Raw genomic sequence first — 19,583 nt, forward strand, 5'->3', positions numbered from 1 at the left:
AAAACCATTACACGGAGCTTGGGCAGACCTTTCCGAATAAAGTCGCATATCAATAAATGGTGACGTCTTCCTTCAATGAAATAAAACAGACACCTTGGAAATGAAGGCAGTGCGGGTGTCGCAATCTACTGCGGAACATCCAGGGGCCTCGCAGGAGGCTTTTTTTCCATGGAATATGACAATCATGTCTGAGCATCTCCTGAGCTGAGCGGGCAGGGATAATGCCTTTGCAGTGCATGGATCCCTGGTAATTCAGCTGCTTCGTGGAAATGCATTCCTGGGCGTGACTGGCTTTCTTTGTGTGGCGGGACTCGGCTCCTCGCTATGATATAGCAGTCGGAGCACCAGAATTATGCAATTGATCTGTCTGCTGCAGACAGATGCAATTACAATTCCCTCGCAGAGCCCAGCACTGAAATTTGATATTTCACCTCCAAGAACATGAGTCTTTGTCACTTAAGAGAAAGGATATTTCCCATGGCTGGCAGTGGTAGCAAGACCTTGTCTGAGCTGTCACTGCCAAAGTAGCCATCCCCAACCCCTGGCAACCAGGAATGGCCAACAGGACCCAACACACCCATCTCCAACCCCTGGCAACCAGGCATGTTGTAAGAGCGCTGCAACACATGTTCTCTTCCCACCTCACCTTGCTTTCCTCCCTGCATGGTTGCATAAAGCAGTGCCAAGAAGATTTTGATATTACACAGATTTACCAGCTAAACTTGGAAAATGTTCAACTGAAAGTCTTGAGGTTTCTGTCACACAAAGGAGTAACCATTATGACCATGAGAAAGGTGGCCAGCATGGCCCTTCAAGACACCTGGCACAATTGTTTGGGAGAAGGAGCCAGGGAGCACAAACCCTGCAGTGCCATGCCCCAAGGAAAACAAAGTGCATGTTTGTGCATGTGGTTGGATGTTACTGCAAAGGAAGGTCTTGTGCTCAGCATCATCCTCTGAGTACAGTTGCTGTTGAGTCACAGAAGATGCTCTGAGGGGAGTATGACCAGCTGTAGAAGCCTCTCAGATCCACAGACAGTAGTGTGTGAGGGATGCAACAAGCAGAGGAGTAATCCTCCTGCTGGACTCTAATTGTAGCTGTGTCCTAAAAACTAAAGCTGGATTGAGCTGGGCTGGAGTCACTGGCCCAGGGAAAAATGCAGGCAAATACCACTCCAGCCCACATTCTCCCCCACAAAAAAGCATCTGTCCTTTGTGTTTTGCTGCCTGAGATGTCTGCTCTCTCTGCTCTGTGGCTCAGCTGGCCCTCCTAGGATTGCACTATTAATGATGACAGTCTGAAAATCACTTTAAGAGACTTTATGAGGATGTTGTGATTACTAACTTGCCAAATGAGTGCTTAGACATTTCAGAACATGTAGCCACACTCCCGCGAGCTGCAGGAAACAGTCAGCTTCAAAGTATTTGCCTTAAGCTGAAGGAGTCGCACAAATATCATCTGAATAACCCCAGCCAGTAAATTCATGACTATTTGCCATGAAATTCTGCTATAGAATCTCAGCTGCTTTAACAACAGTAAAACTCTTTCCCAAGCTCCTTGGTCAATGCTTTCACCTTATTGATGCCCTGGGAGATGCTGAGTTTCTCTTGCAAGGTGGCTCTGTTTCTCCCATGCTGTTGTTCTACTGAAAGCCCTCGGCAGGGTCAGCCAAGGCCTATTTAATGCTGGTGAAAGAAGGCAAAATCACCATTAGCTGCTGTGTGGGGCCACGGTTTGGGCAGCCAAAGCTGTGTTCCTGTGCAGTAGTATGAGGAAAGGAGGGGGAGAGGATGGGAGCACTCTCAAAGCATGCCCACAATGAATATGGATGGTCATCCATCAATTTATTTTAAGCACATTACTTCTCTGTCAGAAAGGGAAAAAAGGAAAAAGAAAGAAAGGAAAGAAAAGACATATAAAATTAGGTTTGTGTCACTCATTTAACACTGCAATTTCCCCAGAGGATTATGCACCAAACAGAGATAGCAAGCTCATGAATATTAATCATTTCCCTGAATGCAATGCAGCCCGCCAAACAATAAGATTAGGGGAAAGTGCTATGCTTAATTTATGGATAATGGGAGAGGTAAAGGATAGAGCTCCCACAAAGGTAAGGCTCACAGCTGGAGGGAGAGGCCTCTGAGGAGGAGGACAGATCCAGATTTGTAAGGTAGCAGAAAAACATTTTGGGCCAAGTAGGAGCGAAAGAAAAGGTGTTTAAGGATCATTGTCAAATTAAAATCATACTTCTCCCTGAGCAGCCACTGGTGACTAACGTTTCAAGCATGCCAGAAATTGGTGGTAAATTCAAGAGCTAGATATATTTATTTTCCCTTTGCCTCTGCTCTGTGCCTTTTCTTTGTATTTTACATCCCTGAGGCCCTAATCCAACACACCACCAAGATGTGTGTCTAACCTGAAACATTCCTGTTCTTCAGGGTGACCATTCACATGTGGAAGTCAGTGGAAGTGCTGCCCTGTTTTGCTGTGAAAAGGCTTTAGCCAAGAGTCCCTTATAAGAAAAGGAGATAAAGTGTCGCAATAATAACACCAATAAGATGTGTCTGAAAACCACATAAATTACCTGGCAAACTTAAGGGGAGATAGAAGTTCTGGAGTTACTTCGCAGCTGTGTTTCAATGTGTCTATCAGTCTTTACTCATCTCTTTCCATATTACTTTCTCTCCCGCTCCCTCCCTTTTTATTGATCTCTGCATCTTTTTTATTATATCCTTCTCTTTCTTCAGCCCTGGTGAGCTAAATCAATGCATAATGCACATCCCACTCCACAAAAGGAATGCAAATGAAAGCCGGGCTCTTTTTCAACGTCCCACATATATCTGGGTGTACAGTGCTGGTGTGTGGGAGAGTGCACGCCAAGGACAAGGTGCTCAGCTGTGCCTCAGACACCCATTTCTCAACACTCCACTGGGAATGGATCAAGTGCTAAGCCCCAGGTTCCCACCACTGCGAATCATAACTCTTACAAATGGGGTCTGTTTTACACAGGACACGTCGGGTTGAACTTGGCTGAGATCCGCGGTAACCACAAAAATCAGTTATCCCGGGAGTAATCAGGAGCAAGGTGAAAGGAAAGCAGCCCAGAGGTAGGAGAGGGGTGCATCAGTCACACGGACACGGCTCTGAATCGCCTGTCTCCTACAAATCCAAAGGCAAAGTGAAACTTTCCCTGTGGGACCAAATTCTGTGTGGAAAAGATAAAAATATGCAAAACCTGCTATATGAAGCGGGGTGGGGGGAGGAAACGTAGAGATGATAAATTTCAGGTTGGGAAGGGTGAGAGTGCTGCAGAACTTAAAAAACGGAGCAATGCCAGATGCTTCCATTAATTAATTAATTAATCTCACTGTCGCTCTTCAGCATGTTGCAGGAAGAAAATGCTATTAATCTTTTCTGTTTTCTGTTCCTCGGCTTTGTGCTCGGAGAAGGCCAGGACAGCCTGACAGTGAGACCACACAGTTTTCTTCCCTGCCTCCCTCCTTTCTTCCCCCGCACCCCTCCTCCCTGGCAGAGCAGATTGATCCACTGTTATCTGATTAGAGAGGAAAGAAGGAGGAAAAACAAAAGCAAGACAAAAAATAAAAAGAAGTTTAATTTTATTACAGGCACTAGCGCAAAGTGTCTTGAGAGCCTTGTGCCATTTAGTCAAAGGAAAGTTGGACCAATTAAAAAAGCCCATAAACCCCATGATCCTAAAAGGCAAAGGGAGCGAGAGAGGCAGAGGGACACCTGCAAACAGGCTGCCTCCATCCCTGGAAATATCCAGAATGCAGCTGAACATGACCCTGAGCAACACGCTCCAACTTTGAAGCTGGCTCTAACTTTGAAGTTGGCCCTCCTTGGACCAGAGACCTCCAGAGAGTCCTCTGAACCTAAATTATTCTGTGATTCATGGCTCTGAATCTAAAGCCTGGTGGTGCTTGCGGGCTCTGTTGTATTTCTCTCCTACCAAGTGAGGCGACTTGCATGGTCTCTGCTTTAGGAGGCAGGAGCTCACTTGGGCTTTGCTATCAAACCTCCTCCTCTGGAACCCGCCCACGATGCCCCTTCAGCCCTGTCTTTAGCAAACAAAATGTTTAGCGGTTCTTTCCAGCCACGTGGGACCCAATCCTGCAGACAATTTGTGACGAGCATTGCATTCACTGTTGTGGTTAGATTTGCTGAAGTCTAAAGAATGCCTTGTGGTAGTTCAGAAACATGCCTGGAAGAAAGCATTTGCAAGATCAAACCCTGAGGCCCCCGATTCAGCAAAGCCTCTGAACATGTGTTTGAGGCTCACTGAATTCTTTGGTGAAGGGGAGTGATTCCCGGGGCTCTAAAGAGCTACATAATACAACAAGAACATCACTGAAAAAATAACACCCTCTGAAATAACTACTTGTTGTTCTACAGGATTATAACATGTGTTAGCCTTGTAAACATGGAAATAAATTACGCTTATTTTTTTCTGCTCCTCAAATGACAACCCAAGAATTCTGTATTTTCCAGGAAAACACCCCACCGATATCAAAGAAGACTTTTGTTCAGCTTAAGGCAGAGGATTAGGTCTGATATTGTTAGATTATGGAGAATGCTGAATTTCTGCTCTTTTTTACTATTATTTATTATGTAGGATGTGCAGCCACTCACTTCCCCAACATCTTTATATGTTCTGGTGAGATTTTAGCACCTGATATGCTAAGAAGAATATAAATCAGCACTGTTCATTTGTCTGAAAGACAAACTGGCAGTGTCTCCTTAGCTCTTGGGGTCATAACTCACGGTGGTCCAGCTACCACAAGAGCCAACAGGATGTGTTTCACAGGTATTACCTCCTCTGAGCCTGTCCTAGAGACCTGAAGGCAGCGTTTGCCTGAAAACAGCAGTGGGGCTGCCCTCACAGACCCTGCACACACACTGAGCCCATCACCACCACAGCAGTCACACCAGTACGACTGTAAAGTCACCCAACAAAGCATTTGTAAAGTCTCTGTTCCTGCACCTTCCCTTTGATTCAGCTAATTTGATTCATCTGAGTCCCCTATATTCAATATTTCACAAGCAATTTGATATCATTTGTTTTGTAATCCAGGATCTGTGCAAACCACAACCTTCCAAAGCCCGTGACAAACAAACAACTTTTTTGCCCCTGGAATTCCCCTCTCCTTTCCAACACAAGCAAATCTGAAAACCCACTTCCTCTGTCATGGAGTAGAAAAATCTGTATGTTTTAGTTGCTTCATTTTCTAGTCAGACTGCTGTCAGACAGCTCTGTCCCACATTCTCAGGCAGTCCTGCTGCTGCTCCTGGAGATGAGCGGGGGATGAATGGTTGGATGATAGTGGATGGATGATACAATTAGACTCGATGATCTTAAAGGTTTTCCCAACATAACCAATTCCATGATTTTATGTACGAAGGCATAAAGCAGACTCCTGCATGCCCCTGGAAGAACACCACTGTGTGGTCCAAGGCTTGGGACACCCCACTCTTACTCCTGTCCGTGGACTTTTTTGGAGCATTTTGCAGCTCCCACCCAGCCCACATCACCTGGCTTCCTGGAAAACCAATGGACACAAGGGAGGACCTGGGTCATGTCCTAATGTAACGCTGGGATGCGGTCAAAGCACAGACCTGGACCAAGGAATTCAGCTCTGCTGTTGAGCAGGGTGATACAGACACAACCATCCAGCACCAGCCCAAACCCTTGCTGGAACCAGCCTCACGCCACGCCTGATGTCTGGGGAACCCAAAGCGTTTGCGTAAGTGTTTATCCCACTTTCAAAATATTATGACTAAAATCTGTCAGTGCTTGGGGCTCTAAGGCAGCAAGTTACTTGCAACACAAATGTAACTTCAAGACCACCAATAGTCACAATTAGCCTCGACCATAAATATGCCCGATTTCAATAGAACTACTTACATATGTAAATAACTACATCACCAAATTGGGCCTCAAGTCTCACAGTGTGGGATGCTGAAGTAAAATGTAGCTGTTCTGATGAGCCAAGCAGCCCCCAGTTTACCACCCAAGGGAAACATGGTGCCTGTGAGGTCCATTCTATGTTGCTCCAGGCACAAGAGATAATGGTCAAATTGCCAAAAAGAGCAAATTTCAGACTTGCCAACATTGTATTATCTGCTGAGGACTGATCCACTGAGCTGAAGGCATGGGACAACATGGGACAGAGTGTTTGCTTGGTCAGTCCAGATAAGGAATCCCATAAAATGTCTTGAGGAAAAGCTGATCCTTTATAAACATTAACCTTGGTTCCTGAAGCTCTGCAAGTTTCGTCCTTTCCCAGACCTCACAGAGCCCTCGGTATAAAAAGCAACTCCACAGAAGGTGCAGTGTAAATTGGTCTCCATTTCCCTTCTCTGTCCCCAGCATTCCTAGAGAGTTTAATAAATATGTAAAGCTCGCAACTGCAGCCCCGATAGCTCGAGCATCTTCCGGCCATTGTGCTTACAGGTTTTGCTAATCAGAGCAAACCAGGCTTGCAAATGAAATCTGATTAAGTAGTTTTCACCTCTGAAAAAGGGGATTAGCCAGACCTTTGATCCTCAGATATTGATTTGCAACTCAAAGGAGGTGTGACCTCAGCTGGACTTGCTTCTGGTCTCAGTCCCTTCCCCTTTCACTCCTCCTCCTGTTTACCAGAAAAAATCAGTTCATGTCTTCTCACGTAGTCAGATCTAAAGCCTATTGAAGCCAGTGGAAAGCCACCCACTGACTTCAATGGGCTTTGGATCAGTGCCACAATGGCTGACTTAGCCCTAAGTCCTGGGCTGTTTCAAAGCCAGCAGAACCAATTTCCCATCAAAATGACCAGAAGCTGGGAAGATATGTTCGCCTTTCAAACCTACAAATTCCACCTTTTTTCTCTCTTCCATGACAACTCTTCAGCTGGAAATGCTGAAAGTACTGCTGGTTTTTCCCTTGCCCTCTGCACAGAGTTGTTGCCCGCTGTGGGTCGAAGGGTTCTGAGCCAGACTTACCAATGCAATTAAAGGACAGCTCCTGCAGGCAGAACAGGGAACAGCCATCGCCGTTGATCTTGTTCATGTCATCACATTCTTCTCCCAGTTCTCTGTAGGCAGGGCACACACATGCAAAAAGCAGTCAGCTGGCGAAGTGGCATCAACCCAATGGTCTGTGCAATCGCTCTGAAGAACCCCAAAGTCCCGAAATCTGGTACAGCAGCTTTGTACCCCTGAAATACCTCTCCCTTCCTCCTTAAGAGAGGACTTTCATCATTCCTGGTTCACAGGCTTGCCTGGCCAGTTCCCTCCTGCACATGTGGATACCACTTGCTGTTATCTGATGAGGATATGAGCAACTTCCTTCATAGCTGGTGTGGCTGTAGCTCAGCAGGTGGGGAAAAAGAGAACAGGAATCTCTGAAAGTCTTTGTATTAAATCTGGAAGGGCCAGCCTGTGACCCCAGCATGGGAATAACAAGGCACAAAGCCTGGACCTGGGCTATTCCGGGTGACAGCACTTGGAGGAAAGCAGTCAACAGGGAGCAGAGGGTGCTGGGGATGGAGCCCTGCCTCGTGCCAGCCCGCACGGCTGCGGCAGCGTGTGCGGAGAAGAGTGGGAACCAGATGAGAAAGGGGCTACTACAGCTGCAAGTGGGGCCACAACCAACCAAGCTGTGACACAGTCTGGTTCCTGCTCACTCCTGAGGCAGCTCAGCTATTGTTTGACACTTGCTGCAAAGCCACAAGTGATGTTTGAGGAATGTGCAAACATAACAGTAGCAGAAAAGTTATGTAAAGCGAAATTAATCTGTCTTTCTCCACCTCTCTTTCCAGGACTGCCCTGGATTCATATGTTGTTGATTGTTTTCTTCGATTTCCTTGCCTGTTGGGCCTCTTCCTGCAAATATTTGCTGCCAGGTATATCGTCTGACAGAGTTGTGCTGCGTGATTGCTGATCAGCATTATTTCAAGCAAATAATACTGGCTGGGTTAAGCACTTGCTTGTTGTTACTTCCATAGTTTAAATAATTAAATTACCTAATGCCAGGAAGCTCTGAAGCAGCAGCCTTAAGGGCCAACGTAGTAAAAGAATAAACCCTAACATAGTTGTGAAGGATTGTTTTACGTTTTCAGTGGCCTGGGGACTGGTGAGAGAGGGAAGCTGATTGAGAACATGCAATTCCCAGTGCTCTCCCTCAGAGGCCAAATCTATCACGTCCAAATACATCCCAGCTCTGGTGCTCAGTCAAACGAGGGGTTGCACCAGGAGCTTGGCCCCAACACGTGGCAGGGTGTTACCCAGCTGCCACACACATGGGACACCACATCTAAGGACAGCATCAAAGGCTGTGTGAATTTTTCCAGCTCCAGCTCTGTGTAGGAAATGTCATATACATGTATAAAGATATGGATACACAGGCAAACAGCATAAACAGCACAGAGCGTCCTTGCCTATCGATCCTGCTGTCTGGACTCCATTATCTGTATCTCTGTCTGTATCTCCTGGTGCCAGGAGAGCGGGGCCTACGTTACAATTAAATGCCATCATCCCGGTAATCATCAAGCACGTGAGTCATTATCTACAGATGAGAGCCAGCCTAACCTAAGGAGACATCAGAGGTCATCAATTCCTTCCTAGTCTCAGATTCTGGCTGAGGAGATGTGCCCAGATTTATCTGTTTGCCCGCTCCAGACTTACATTTGGATAATCCCGTCTCCACAGTATCCACTCCCAGAGATATAAAGGAGCGCGGGGGAAGGCTCGCTCTCCTCCATCCCGGACACAATGACCACCTGGTATCTGTACGTGGTCCTGTCGCTCAGCTCCCTGCCAGACAAAAGGAAAGTCAGTGATTCGTACAACAAAGGCACCAGCAAAGGGCAGAGAAGGAGGGACTGAAGTGGGGGTTGGCTGCCAAAAAAGCAAGGTTTAGTTCAGTCAGCTCCTCCCAGCATTCCTACCTTGTTTTGATGGGATCCGTTTTTGGTTGGGTGTCTTTTTCTTGTGAGCACAATCAGCACTACCTTTGTCTATACTTGATTTATGCACGGCTCTGAAATAGGTGCAGCTCTTGACCACCTGACAGCTAAACCATTTCCTGATGAAAACCATGCATTTTGGTGAGTTGCTGCTTACATCTCCACCCGCTGCAGAGACAGCATTGCACTGACACCGTGGCAGTGCCAACCCTCACCATGGCCAGTGGGAAACACTGAGAGCACCACCAACAGTCAACAGTACCTCAACACCTGAGGAAACAGCCCTGTGCCTCACTGTGTTCAGCCTTGGACACTTCTGCTCCACGTCAGGGACAGTGCTACCAGCAAGTTTGTGCCACGGTTCATTTAAGGGATTTAATATACCCTGTAATACATTATTCTTATAAATACTCATTATTTCCTGAGCAGCCCTGAGCTCAATCCAGCTGCACCTGGAGCCAGTGGGAATGTGATGATTAGCGTTAAGACAGAATGGGGCTGAGGATATTTCAGTGATGGACAAATAAGTTATTCACTTCACATATGGGCATTAAAACAGTAGAGTTAAAAAGATGGTTTCTTCCCGAGCAAAAAATAGGATCCACACCACAGCACCGGATCAGGGTATTAGCATTGAAATATTCACAGAAAGAATTAGCAAACTGTTACATATTTATGCAAAGCCATAATTACCTAAATCCTGTGCATCTGTAAATGAGGAATAATATTTTTCATATGCAATATGGAAATAATATAAGCCTAATAAAAATGTTTAGCTCTTTCACAAAGTCTTTTACACTATCAAAACTCAAAACCTTCCTCAAAGAAAGTCATTACAGTTGTCCTCTTTGTGCCGATTTGTAAAGCCATGGAGTGGCCAAGGCAAAATGATTTGCTTGAAGTCATCAATCAGGTTAATTGCAGAGCAGGAAAGGCAACCGAGCTCTTCCCTAACCCCGCCAGTCCTCTGCTCACTGCGCTCACATTGCCCCAATTACTGACAGCAATATACATGGCTTTTTGTCACAGCAACTTGGTCAAAAAGCATCTACTAATGAAGTGTGTACTACGAGGAGATAAATCTGCTACGCAGAGCAGCAAAGCCATTCAAGTGGATATCAATGAGCTACTGAAATCTTCAGGTTCACGAAATAGGTATCTCCTTACAACATTCATTAAATTAACAAGCATGACTTAAACTCCAATATCCCACACTATATTTTACAACAAAGCTGTTTCTCATGGATACTGTGTCTGCAAAATAACTGGCATTGAATGAATTGCACGCCAACAGCACTGGGATCTGACTCTTTGTTACTGCGCATGGCAGAGGAATGGGACTGAAACTCGGTGGAATGAAAACAGAACTGGCTTTCTCATTCTTTCTGCACCTGATTCCTGTCAGAACAGTCTGTAGCTCCTATTAGCCAAATTTGAGACTTCATGTAGCACAAACAGTATCTTAATTCACCTACAGGCTCGGGAGATGTCTACCCAGATATTGGTAAGACTGTTTATTCAATCAAAGTGAAAAGTTTCAAACTTCTGCCCTTGGGACTTGTTTAAAGCAACTGTTTTTCTGGAAGAAAAAAAAAAAAAAAAAAAAAAAGGAATTATAGGAAGTAACTAAAGTGGCCAAACACACACTGTAGTAAAATAATGAGGGTTTTCCTCTAGATTTCACTCCCAGATAAATCCACTTACTAAGATGGAAGGTTTCTCATATATACTGAGGAAATCAAAGCAGAGCCAAGCTTTGATTATTAAAGAACAGTTATTTCTCAAGTTCTGTCTCAAAACGATCTCAAAACCATTTGTAAAATATTTAAGATTAACAAGTACACTTGCAGAAATGTGAATTTGTCACTGGGGATCTGCTAACCACAAAAAAAGATTCAATTTTTTGAAAATGGTAACAAATGAACAGTTGGGGCAGCTACAAAACAAATAAACAGTTGGGGCTGCTTTCTGATGCACGGAGATTGCAGTACTGAGTGCAAAATAAGAGTTTCCAGATTCTGATTTTTGGTGTGATTTCCACCAATAACTTCAGGTGATGGGGTAGGCTAAGAGCAGTGAGTGTGTCTTGCATGTGGGTTTTACTGGAGGGAAGTATTTGTGTGCACATGTAAGCAAAGGGACAACAGGAAAAGCTCACATTTGTTTGGAAGTTTGCAGAATACAATGGAAGAAAACCTGGAACTAAATCAAGCACGAGAGAGAATATGGTGGTTATGAATTATGAGGTGGCTGGACATGAATGTGTACATGATTGAATAAGACAGAAAACTTGAAATGGAAGTTATTAGGTGGGGACAACTCTGGCTTCTTTAATTGTATGGATTAAAATGGAAAACTTTGTGTGGGGAGAGGGCCCTGTGGACATGGAGCACATTGGCTGCTGGCTTTGTGGCACTGGTCTGTGCTCTAACCCTGTCACCTGCTACACATTGGGAAGGGGAGATATCCAGCTGCAACCTTCTCAAAGATGGAAAGCTCTTGGAGAAGTGATATGTTGTGACAGGCAAATGATCCTTAAAATTTAGTGTCACAAAAAAAAAAATGTCATTTCTTCTCCAAAAAAGAAGGTGAACAAAATCTCTGTTATAACAAAACATTATTTGAACCGCCTGGTTCCCCTTACTCCTCTGCAGTTTGGGTAGAAAATAGCAGCTATTAAATTATTTATGCTCAGGATACCCCAATATCCTTGTCTTAGGTTAAAATACAAGTAAAGGGAAGACAAATGCCTGGAGACATGTGGTCCCTGCAGAGCAATGGCAGCCCTGGGACCAGGCCTCCAGAGGGGCCAATCCTCCCCATCCTCATCCCAAATCCCCTCCTGGACAGCCCAGGCAAGAGCAACCTGAAGCTTCACAGTCTTCCTTGCACTGGGGGACAGCAGAGGAGCCCCAGGGTGTGACATCCAGGGCAGCACCAACAAACCAGTGGTGCCCAGAGGAGCTCAGAAATGGGATGTCTGCTCCAGAGGGGCTCTCCAGCATCACACAGGCAGAGCTGGAGATGTGGCAGGACTGGAACACCAAAACCACCTTAGAAACTCAAAACTGAAGCCATCATGCTTTCAACCCACCCTGGCCTGATGCAACAGTGACAAAAAAGTGGACTGAGCTGGATGTGGCATTTCACTTTTCAACAACTGGAACGTGAGATACTTATATCCTCCTGAACTGTTAAATGTGTCATATTGGCAGCAACTGAGAGTTCTAGCATTCCTTCACAGTGCCCACATTTATAGAAATGTAGCTGCTAAAGGGATGATATGTGCAGTACTGCAGGCAGTAATCCAGTCCCATAGTGAGGGAGGGAGGAAGGAAGGCAAAAACAGGGAGGGGAAGAGTTTATCCCCTCTCTATAGTGATAGGATACCAAGGTCGATATTACAGATTGTATCTGGAGATGTCAGCAAGACAAGCTGTGCTCCTAGTGGTGATAAAAGTGTGATTTTTGACTGTTTATTTCCTCTCCCACCTTCCCTGGGAGCTGGTGGCACAGTGACAGCAACAAGGGGCACTTTCCACTCCACTGCCAGGCGGGACCCGGCGCACCGCAGCTCCGTAAGATGCTACTTAAGGAAGTGAGAGAGACGAACATCTTTAACATCAAGGATGTGAACAAACACTCTTTAAATTTATATCTATGGTCTTTTAATGACCTTTTCCAGAACTGAGTAAGCCGCATTGATCGCTGCAGCTTCCGCCTGTGGGGAGGCAGCCTTATTAAAAAGCAATGACTCAAGCCCTCTTCTTAGAGGGGGAATTAGGACGTGCCATGTGAAATACCACGAGGGCAACTTTCCTGTCTGTTGTGGCAAGTGGCGGATCCAGGGTCAGGCATATAGAACCCTCTAATTCTTTTCCTGTTTTTACTGGGGAGGCTGGATATTTGAGTTAATCTTGCTTTCTCTCCCCCAGGCAAGGGACCTCTGCTCTCAGTTAGGGTGTTCCTGGAAAACTTAATGGGAAAAATTATACCTGTGGGAAGTTGTTTTCGACTCAGACCAAGGTGGGTTCAAAGGATCATTGAGTTGACAGAAGAAACACTCATACCCTTGAGTTCCAGCAGACCTGCAAGGGCTGGCACTGCCCTATCCATATCTGCTCTGTGCACGCTGTAGCGTTTCAGCATCTGAGGACACAGCACACACTCGAGAGGCAGTGAAAGCATTGAGGGAAAGCAAGCATCCCATGCCTCCTTTCCTACTAGCATGGCATATATGTTTTTCCTACTACAAATAACAGCAGGAGGGTTTCTTATATGGCAAAGACTTGTTTCCAGCAGAATTAAAAATATCCTTTTGGCTGAGCCAAATGAAAAGACAAATGGTCAGACAGCAATGAAAGCAGACAGTGTTCCTGTTTAAGGACAAGATGACACGGTCTTAAGCATCCCCAATTAAATTACGGCTGCCATAGCCAGTCTTGTGAAACAGGCACCTGAAGTGTCCTCATGAAGGACCCATCTGTCTTTGACCTTAAACCGCCACCAAACACTTGAGCCAAAATTTGGTATTTCCTTGCCATCGCTCTGCAGCCCAGAATGAGCCCTGGCCTGCCAGTGACACCCCTGTTTCCCTCTAACACTGTCACCTCTGCTCTTCTTCTCTAGCAAGGAAGCCTTGCAGAGCAAAACAGGAAATCTGCTGGCAGCAAACAGCAGCAACCCCACATCTTCCCTCGTTGCAATGCTTTAGATCAGCTGCCAGGGTGGACTGAATTACAGCCACAAACAGAAGAGCTGAAGGTCTGTCAGACTCAGCCTGGAGCTGTCCAGTCTGTCCCCACATGCTGCTCACAGCCTCTGAAACACCCAGTGCCAATTCCAGAGGTCCCAAATTACCCCAAATATCCACTAACACCGTGGTCTGTACAGGTTTCACTATCCTCAGGTGCTCCAAAAGCAAGTGATAAAGAGTAAGCCAGGGAATGAGGCTACTTTAGGACAACCCAAAAAGGTCTGCTCCCCAGCTTCCATTCTTTTCCCCTCATTGCCATTGATTGCACAAATACGACTGTTTTCTTCTTCTTCTCTCCTCTCACACACGCTCCCCCTGGCTCTGCCTTCTTTTAATAAAAATGGCATGAGAAGCATGGCAGAAGATAATGAAGAGAATTCCTGCCCAACTCTGCAGTTGGGAGAGAGGAGGGGTGGGATGCTGTAAACACAAGAAGGACGTCAAAAATCCCGAGCTCTTGTGCCGGGCTGTTATTTCAGCTGTGGTCCGAGCTCTCCCTGTTTGGATAAGCCCAGCAACATGGCAGGTGCAAAGGCCTCAAAACAAGTCTCTTGCCTCTCTCTCAGATACCGAGCTGACTCAGAAGACATAAATGCCAAGGAAACAGCCTTGGAGAGGCTTTTCTGTCTCTCTATCTATGAGGAGAGACGTGCCAACAGGGGCCGCAGGTTTGCTCTGTGCCCTCCAGCTTTTTTATGATTTGTTTACAAGCACAGGAAAATGGTATTTGGAGTACTGAATGAACACTCAGGGGCTGGATGGGAGACTGGGGACCATATGGTGAATTTCTGCTCCCAAATCCAACTTAAACCTGAACTGGGTGTTTCCAAGGAAGAATGACGAAGCAGCCGACGACCTGAACAGATAATCTCAGCTGAACACTTGGTGGGTACGTTCAGCAGGACTCTGTGCTCTCTGAAGCCCAGACTCAATTTTTGCTTCTGGCTGTGTCAGAAAGTTGAACTAACACCTAAACCAGCCACCTTACCCACTTATGCAATAACCCACAGGTTTGGGATTGAAGTCAGAGGTTAAAGGATCCAATGCATTAGAAAAGGAAAATATCCTTGGATCCTTGGAATATTTCTATGAACCAAAGCCACCACCAACTCTCATAATCACCACAAATCCAAAACAGGCAATTAGTCTGCAGCTCTGCTTTCCCTTCTGTACGTGTAAATCTCAAGTAACCCAGCAAAACACTCCAGGTTTAAACCACTGCAACTCAGCTGCTCATCTGTCCCTCTGAGGTGCATTTGCAGCTCAGATCAGCTCCAAGCCTGCCCAAGATGCCCTGGGGCAGGATTACATGTCTGCCTGTAGCACCTCTGCTCTGAAACCCAGGTCCTGTTTAGGACCTTAAACACATTTGGTTTTGAACATTTTTCTTACACAGACTACTCTCCTCTGTCTTTCATGCAAGAGCTGTTAAGTTTTGTAAGTAGCAAACCTATAGATATATATGCAACTGATTAACTCCAGCAGACTTTGATATAATCCTCCAAGCATTTGCCCTGCTACCAATTTAAAACACAGTAGCACGTTTAATAAAAAATAAAGTTTGCAGCCAAGGCCTTAAAGATAGTTCTTAAAAAAAAAAAAAAAACAACAAAAAAACAACAACAACAACAAAAGTCAAGAGACAATTTTCTCCTCTCATGTTTAAACAACAACAAAAATATGAATTTTTAAGGTGGCTGATATAAATGGACAAACTCCCTGAGATTAGGTTACAAATCCTGGGATAAAGCAAATCCTCGAGGCCCTGGGCCTCACATGGGTGTTTGCACTAGACAGGCAATTTCACGGCAGCACACAGGTTAAGTGTCGGAGCACCTGGTTGCTATTAGAAGCAGGGAAGGAAGGAAGAAAAAAAATCCGTTGTGTTTTCTTCTTCACTGCTGCGCTCAGACCCTGAGTGAGATGGGAGCATTTCTCTGCATGAGGCTCATATGTGGCCAATGCAGGAGGGGAGGCTGGTGTGGTTTAGCTAAGGAAAGATCTGGGACATGAAATGCAGAAAGCCCTATTTCCAACTGGCGGAAGCCAGCAGTTCTCCATCGATTTCGAGGGAACGGTGCCAGTATCCTCCACCTGAGGACAGCGCTCCGGTGTCCCAGTGCAGAAGGGAGAAAACAGTAACACAGCCAGCAGGCAGGCTGGGACAGGATAACTGCTGTCAAGGGATCACTGTCACTGACGAAGCTCTGCCTGTTGCATCGTGCCTCTGTGTGAGCACTGCCTGATTACTGACACCCTTAACGATGTCCCGGCTGTGACGTGGTGTCTCCGTGCGGTACCGCCAGTGCCAGCACCTGCCTGGTTACACCACAGTGTAGGAGAAGTGCCTGATGCACACCCTGCCCACCACACCCTGGGAGCCAACAACCTCCCCATAACTTTTGGATCATCACTGGGGCTGGGAGCACTTCAGCTGCTGCCCTCAGCTCTGTGCCAGTCCATCGAGTTTGGGCAGAAGGCTCTCCTTAGTTTAGGGTGGTCAACTTGGTGGAATAATCTTCTTCACCTTCTCTGAATCCAGACCTGACCTCTTGGATTTCTTTTCAACAGGCCTGAGCCAAGACCTGATTTTCAGAACTCAATACCCTCCTGTTTCCCTGTAATCCCACCAAAATGGTGAACAGAGCCAAGGGAGCAAACACTCACAGTGTCTGGTCTGAAGGCTCCTGGAGCCAGTGGAAATTATTCTGTCCATTTTCAGTAGGGCTTAGATTGGGCCCCAAGAGAACACAGATGTTTGCAGTGTTCTCTGGTTTCACATCTACCATCCCTCCTCACCAAGACCTACTTTGCAGGGTGCTGGGCATGGGGCTGTGGCACTCCTGCTCCTCAGGAGGAGGGAGGGATGACAGACAGGGATGTGCGGTCACACCCAGGGCAGAGCAGAGCGCACAGACATGGGTGAAGAGATGAGGTGACTCTTCCAGAGGAACATTTTGTCATTTCCCTCCTCAGAGGCTCTGTGTTTTGCCCTAAGCTGCTGCAGATTATGAGAAATCCTACTGGATGGTCTCCAGTGGGATCTCTAATGGTTTAATAACTAAACATTACTGAACATACTTCCACTAGCCTCTTCCTAAAATCCCATCATGAGCTAATTTCCTCTATTGTCATTACATCTGCAACTGGTCTTACAGTTTAAAAAACTCCTGTACCACTGTGAATAAATGATCTGGTTTACTGCACTGGGCTTTCAGAGACTGATAATTTGGGATATCGAATTCCAGGCACCGTCTCTGAGGTACCATTTGAAAAGAAGGAGCTTTCTTTCCACCTTGCCTTTCCTATCACAAAAGCACCAGGAGAATGCTGGAATTGGAATATCGGCATGGAGATGCCCAATGTCAGTATCCATTTAAGGAGATCCTGATCAAAAAGGCTGAGAGAAGTTTGGGTGAAACAATCACAAGATGGGTGGCCTGGGCCTGCAGCAGGATTCACAGGTTGTACACCATGCAGCAATACATCTAAAATCATGGAATTCCAGAATTGTTTGAGTTGGAAGGGACTTTAAAACTCATCTCATTTCAACCCTTTCATTAGATCAGATTGCTCAGGGCCCTGTCCAGCATAGCCTGGAACACTTTTGTCTTGTCTGTTGCCAGATCCCACAAGATATAAAGGACAGCACAGGTATTTCAGTCTGACTGCAGCGTTCTTTCCAAATCCTTACTTGTTTGAGTGTAGATTCAAATTTAACAGAGACTTGGAATGCACTTCCTAGGAAAATATATTAAAATAAAATGCCCAGGAAATGATCAGGCCAATAGTTCAGCAAAAGTAGCTGAGAAAAGCTGTATTGGCTGACTGATAAAAAGGTAGGTAACACATTTCTGCTACTTCTGCAGTATTTGAGGCTCACTCCAAGTTTTACAAGAGTTATTTTTAAATTGTTGCATAACACGTGTCTGTCCAATATTTCTGTCCTCAATCAAGCAAAGAAAATGCATTTGTTATTCCTGGGAGATTTCTGGTGCTTCTTATCTTATTTAGAGCCCAAAATAAAGATGCACACAAGAAGGCAAACATCAGAGAGAAGTTATTATCCATGAGATAATGCACAGCCTAATTTACCACATATCTGAGACTGTTTCACCTGCAATAAATTATTTTGCCCAGCAGGAAAAATCCTGTTTGACCTTCTATTTTTTTTTTTTTTTCCCTCCTGCAGCTGAAAACTCTGCTACTACTTCTAGGTCATGAGTTCAAATTCCACCCTGGCTGGGAGTGATTAAATATATCAATTTCTAATAGTATCTATTTGGATAATAATAGGACAGCTGTTAATATTCACTTTTTTAGGGACACTTGCACATGCCTAAGTTGCAGTCTCCAGGCCTGATCTCTCTACAGCCTCTGTGTATTGCCCAAGAGGTACTTTGGAGATGGGAATCCAATGTAGCAGCAGTCCTTGGGGAGACCCTGGCTAGAGCAGAGCTAATCCCAAAGCCAAGTGTCACTCCCCAAATAGGGCAGTCCTTCTTTCCTGGAATAATTTATATAGGAGTGGCAGCTGTGGGGCATTCAGAACAATCCCACCCTTCAAAGATAGGCCCAGGCTTAAAAATTCCTTTGGGCTGCCCTGTCTTGGGATCACAAACCCATAAAGATATCAACCCGCCCTTACTACCTTTATTCTTGCATCATGTTCAGCCGAGCCAGAACAGGAGCTACGGATTCTGTCAAGTGCCATCTTTAGTTACAGTGTTACATAAGAAACCGCAACAGCGAGGAACCACAAATCTATCACCACAGCTGGCACCAAACGGCCTCTCTGCACAGGCTTAGCGGAAAAGCTGCCTCCTGAATGGGCACAGAGTGTCAAATTGTTCTTTCTCATCTCCAGGGCAGGGTTAAGGCAATTTGGCAGAGGGTGGTAAGGGAAAAAATTGCTCTATCTGCTCTGCCTGTGAGGTCAGGAAGCAGGTTTTCTTCTTTCGCCAAGATAACCTGGCACCTTTAATGAAGAGAGCAGGGAAAAGGAAAGCCATCACAACGTGGCTTGCAGCTGTCAAATCACATCAGCCAAGTGGAGATGCATCACCCCTGAGAGCAGCAGCACCATTGGCCCCCAACACTTCACTGGGAGCTCTTTGGATGAAGGCACTCTGTGTATTTCCTCTGTGAAACACCCAGCACACTACTGGCAGCTATAAATAATAACAACCACTACCTCGGGATTTAACAGCACGACATGTGAAGGAGAGAGGCAGGAACAGGAGATGGAGTAGAAGCAGTTTTCATATTTTTCCTCTTCCTGTCTCGCTGAGGCCTCGGTGCAGAGCAGGGCTCTGTGCTCCTACCTGGCACAGGGAGCAGCATCAGTCACCCCTGTGCCTCCCTGCCCAGACCCGTGCAAGCCACAGGTGAGGCCCCACTGCTGGGAAAGGAAAGAATTTCCCCAGGGGGTGTTGGCAGCGGAGTTGCTACTGGGTGGAGGAGTCTCCTTCCCACAGCACGTCACCTCTGTTAGGGTCAGGCAAACCTACGGCCAGTTTCCCGCTGCTGGGAGGGAAGGTGTGGGACAGGCAATTGTCCTGTATTGCTCTGTTCTTTCATCATGGGGGATTTCCATGTTCATTAAGCAGGAACAGGGCAATCTATACTGGCTGCATGAGGAAGGAGCTGATGACACAGCCAAGGCCAGGCATGGCCTCGGAGCAGCACAGGGACAATGCCAGCCCCTTGCTGAGCACCAGGACTGCTACACTGTCCTACACCAGCTGCATATCAAACATCACAACTTTGCCAAAACTGACCACAGGCAACTCCAACACACTCAAAACTCTTCACTGACAAGGCTTTCGTACAGTGACAGCACAGCCACTATTCCTGCTGGGAAA

The 19,583-nt window shown here is 46.0% G+C and overlaps 1 protein-coding gene across 1 annotated transcript in view; it reads right to left on the reverse strand.

The window, feature by feature from the left end:
• Window positions 1-19,583, reverse strand: part of PAPPA (pappalysin 1) — a gene marked incomplete at both ends in the record, with an annotated part of 174,395 nt that overhangs the window by 74,594 nt on the left and 80,218 nt on the right. The window contains 2 exons of the mRNA XM_082295308.1: window positions 7,000-7,091; window positions 8,683-8,811. Of these exons, the coding sequence (XP_082151434.1) occupies window positions 7,000-7,091; window positions 8,683-8,811 (221 nt within the window). The remainder of the gene's footprint in view (window positions 1-6,999; window positions 7,092-8,682; window positions 8,812-19,583) is intronic.

Source organism: Coloeus monedula (assembly GCF_965178545.1).
Source record: "Coloeus monedula genome assembly, chromosome: 21".
Taxonomy (NCBI): Eukaryota; Metazoa; Chordata; class Aves; order Passeriformes; family Corvidae; genus Coloeus; species Coloeus monedula.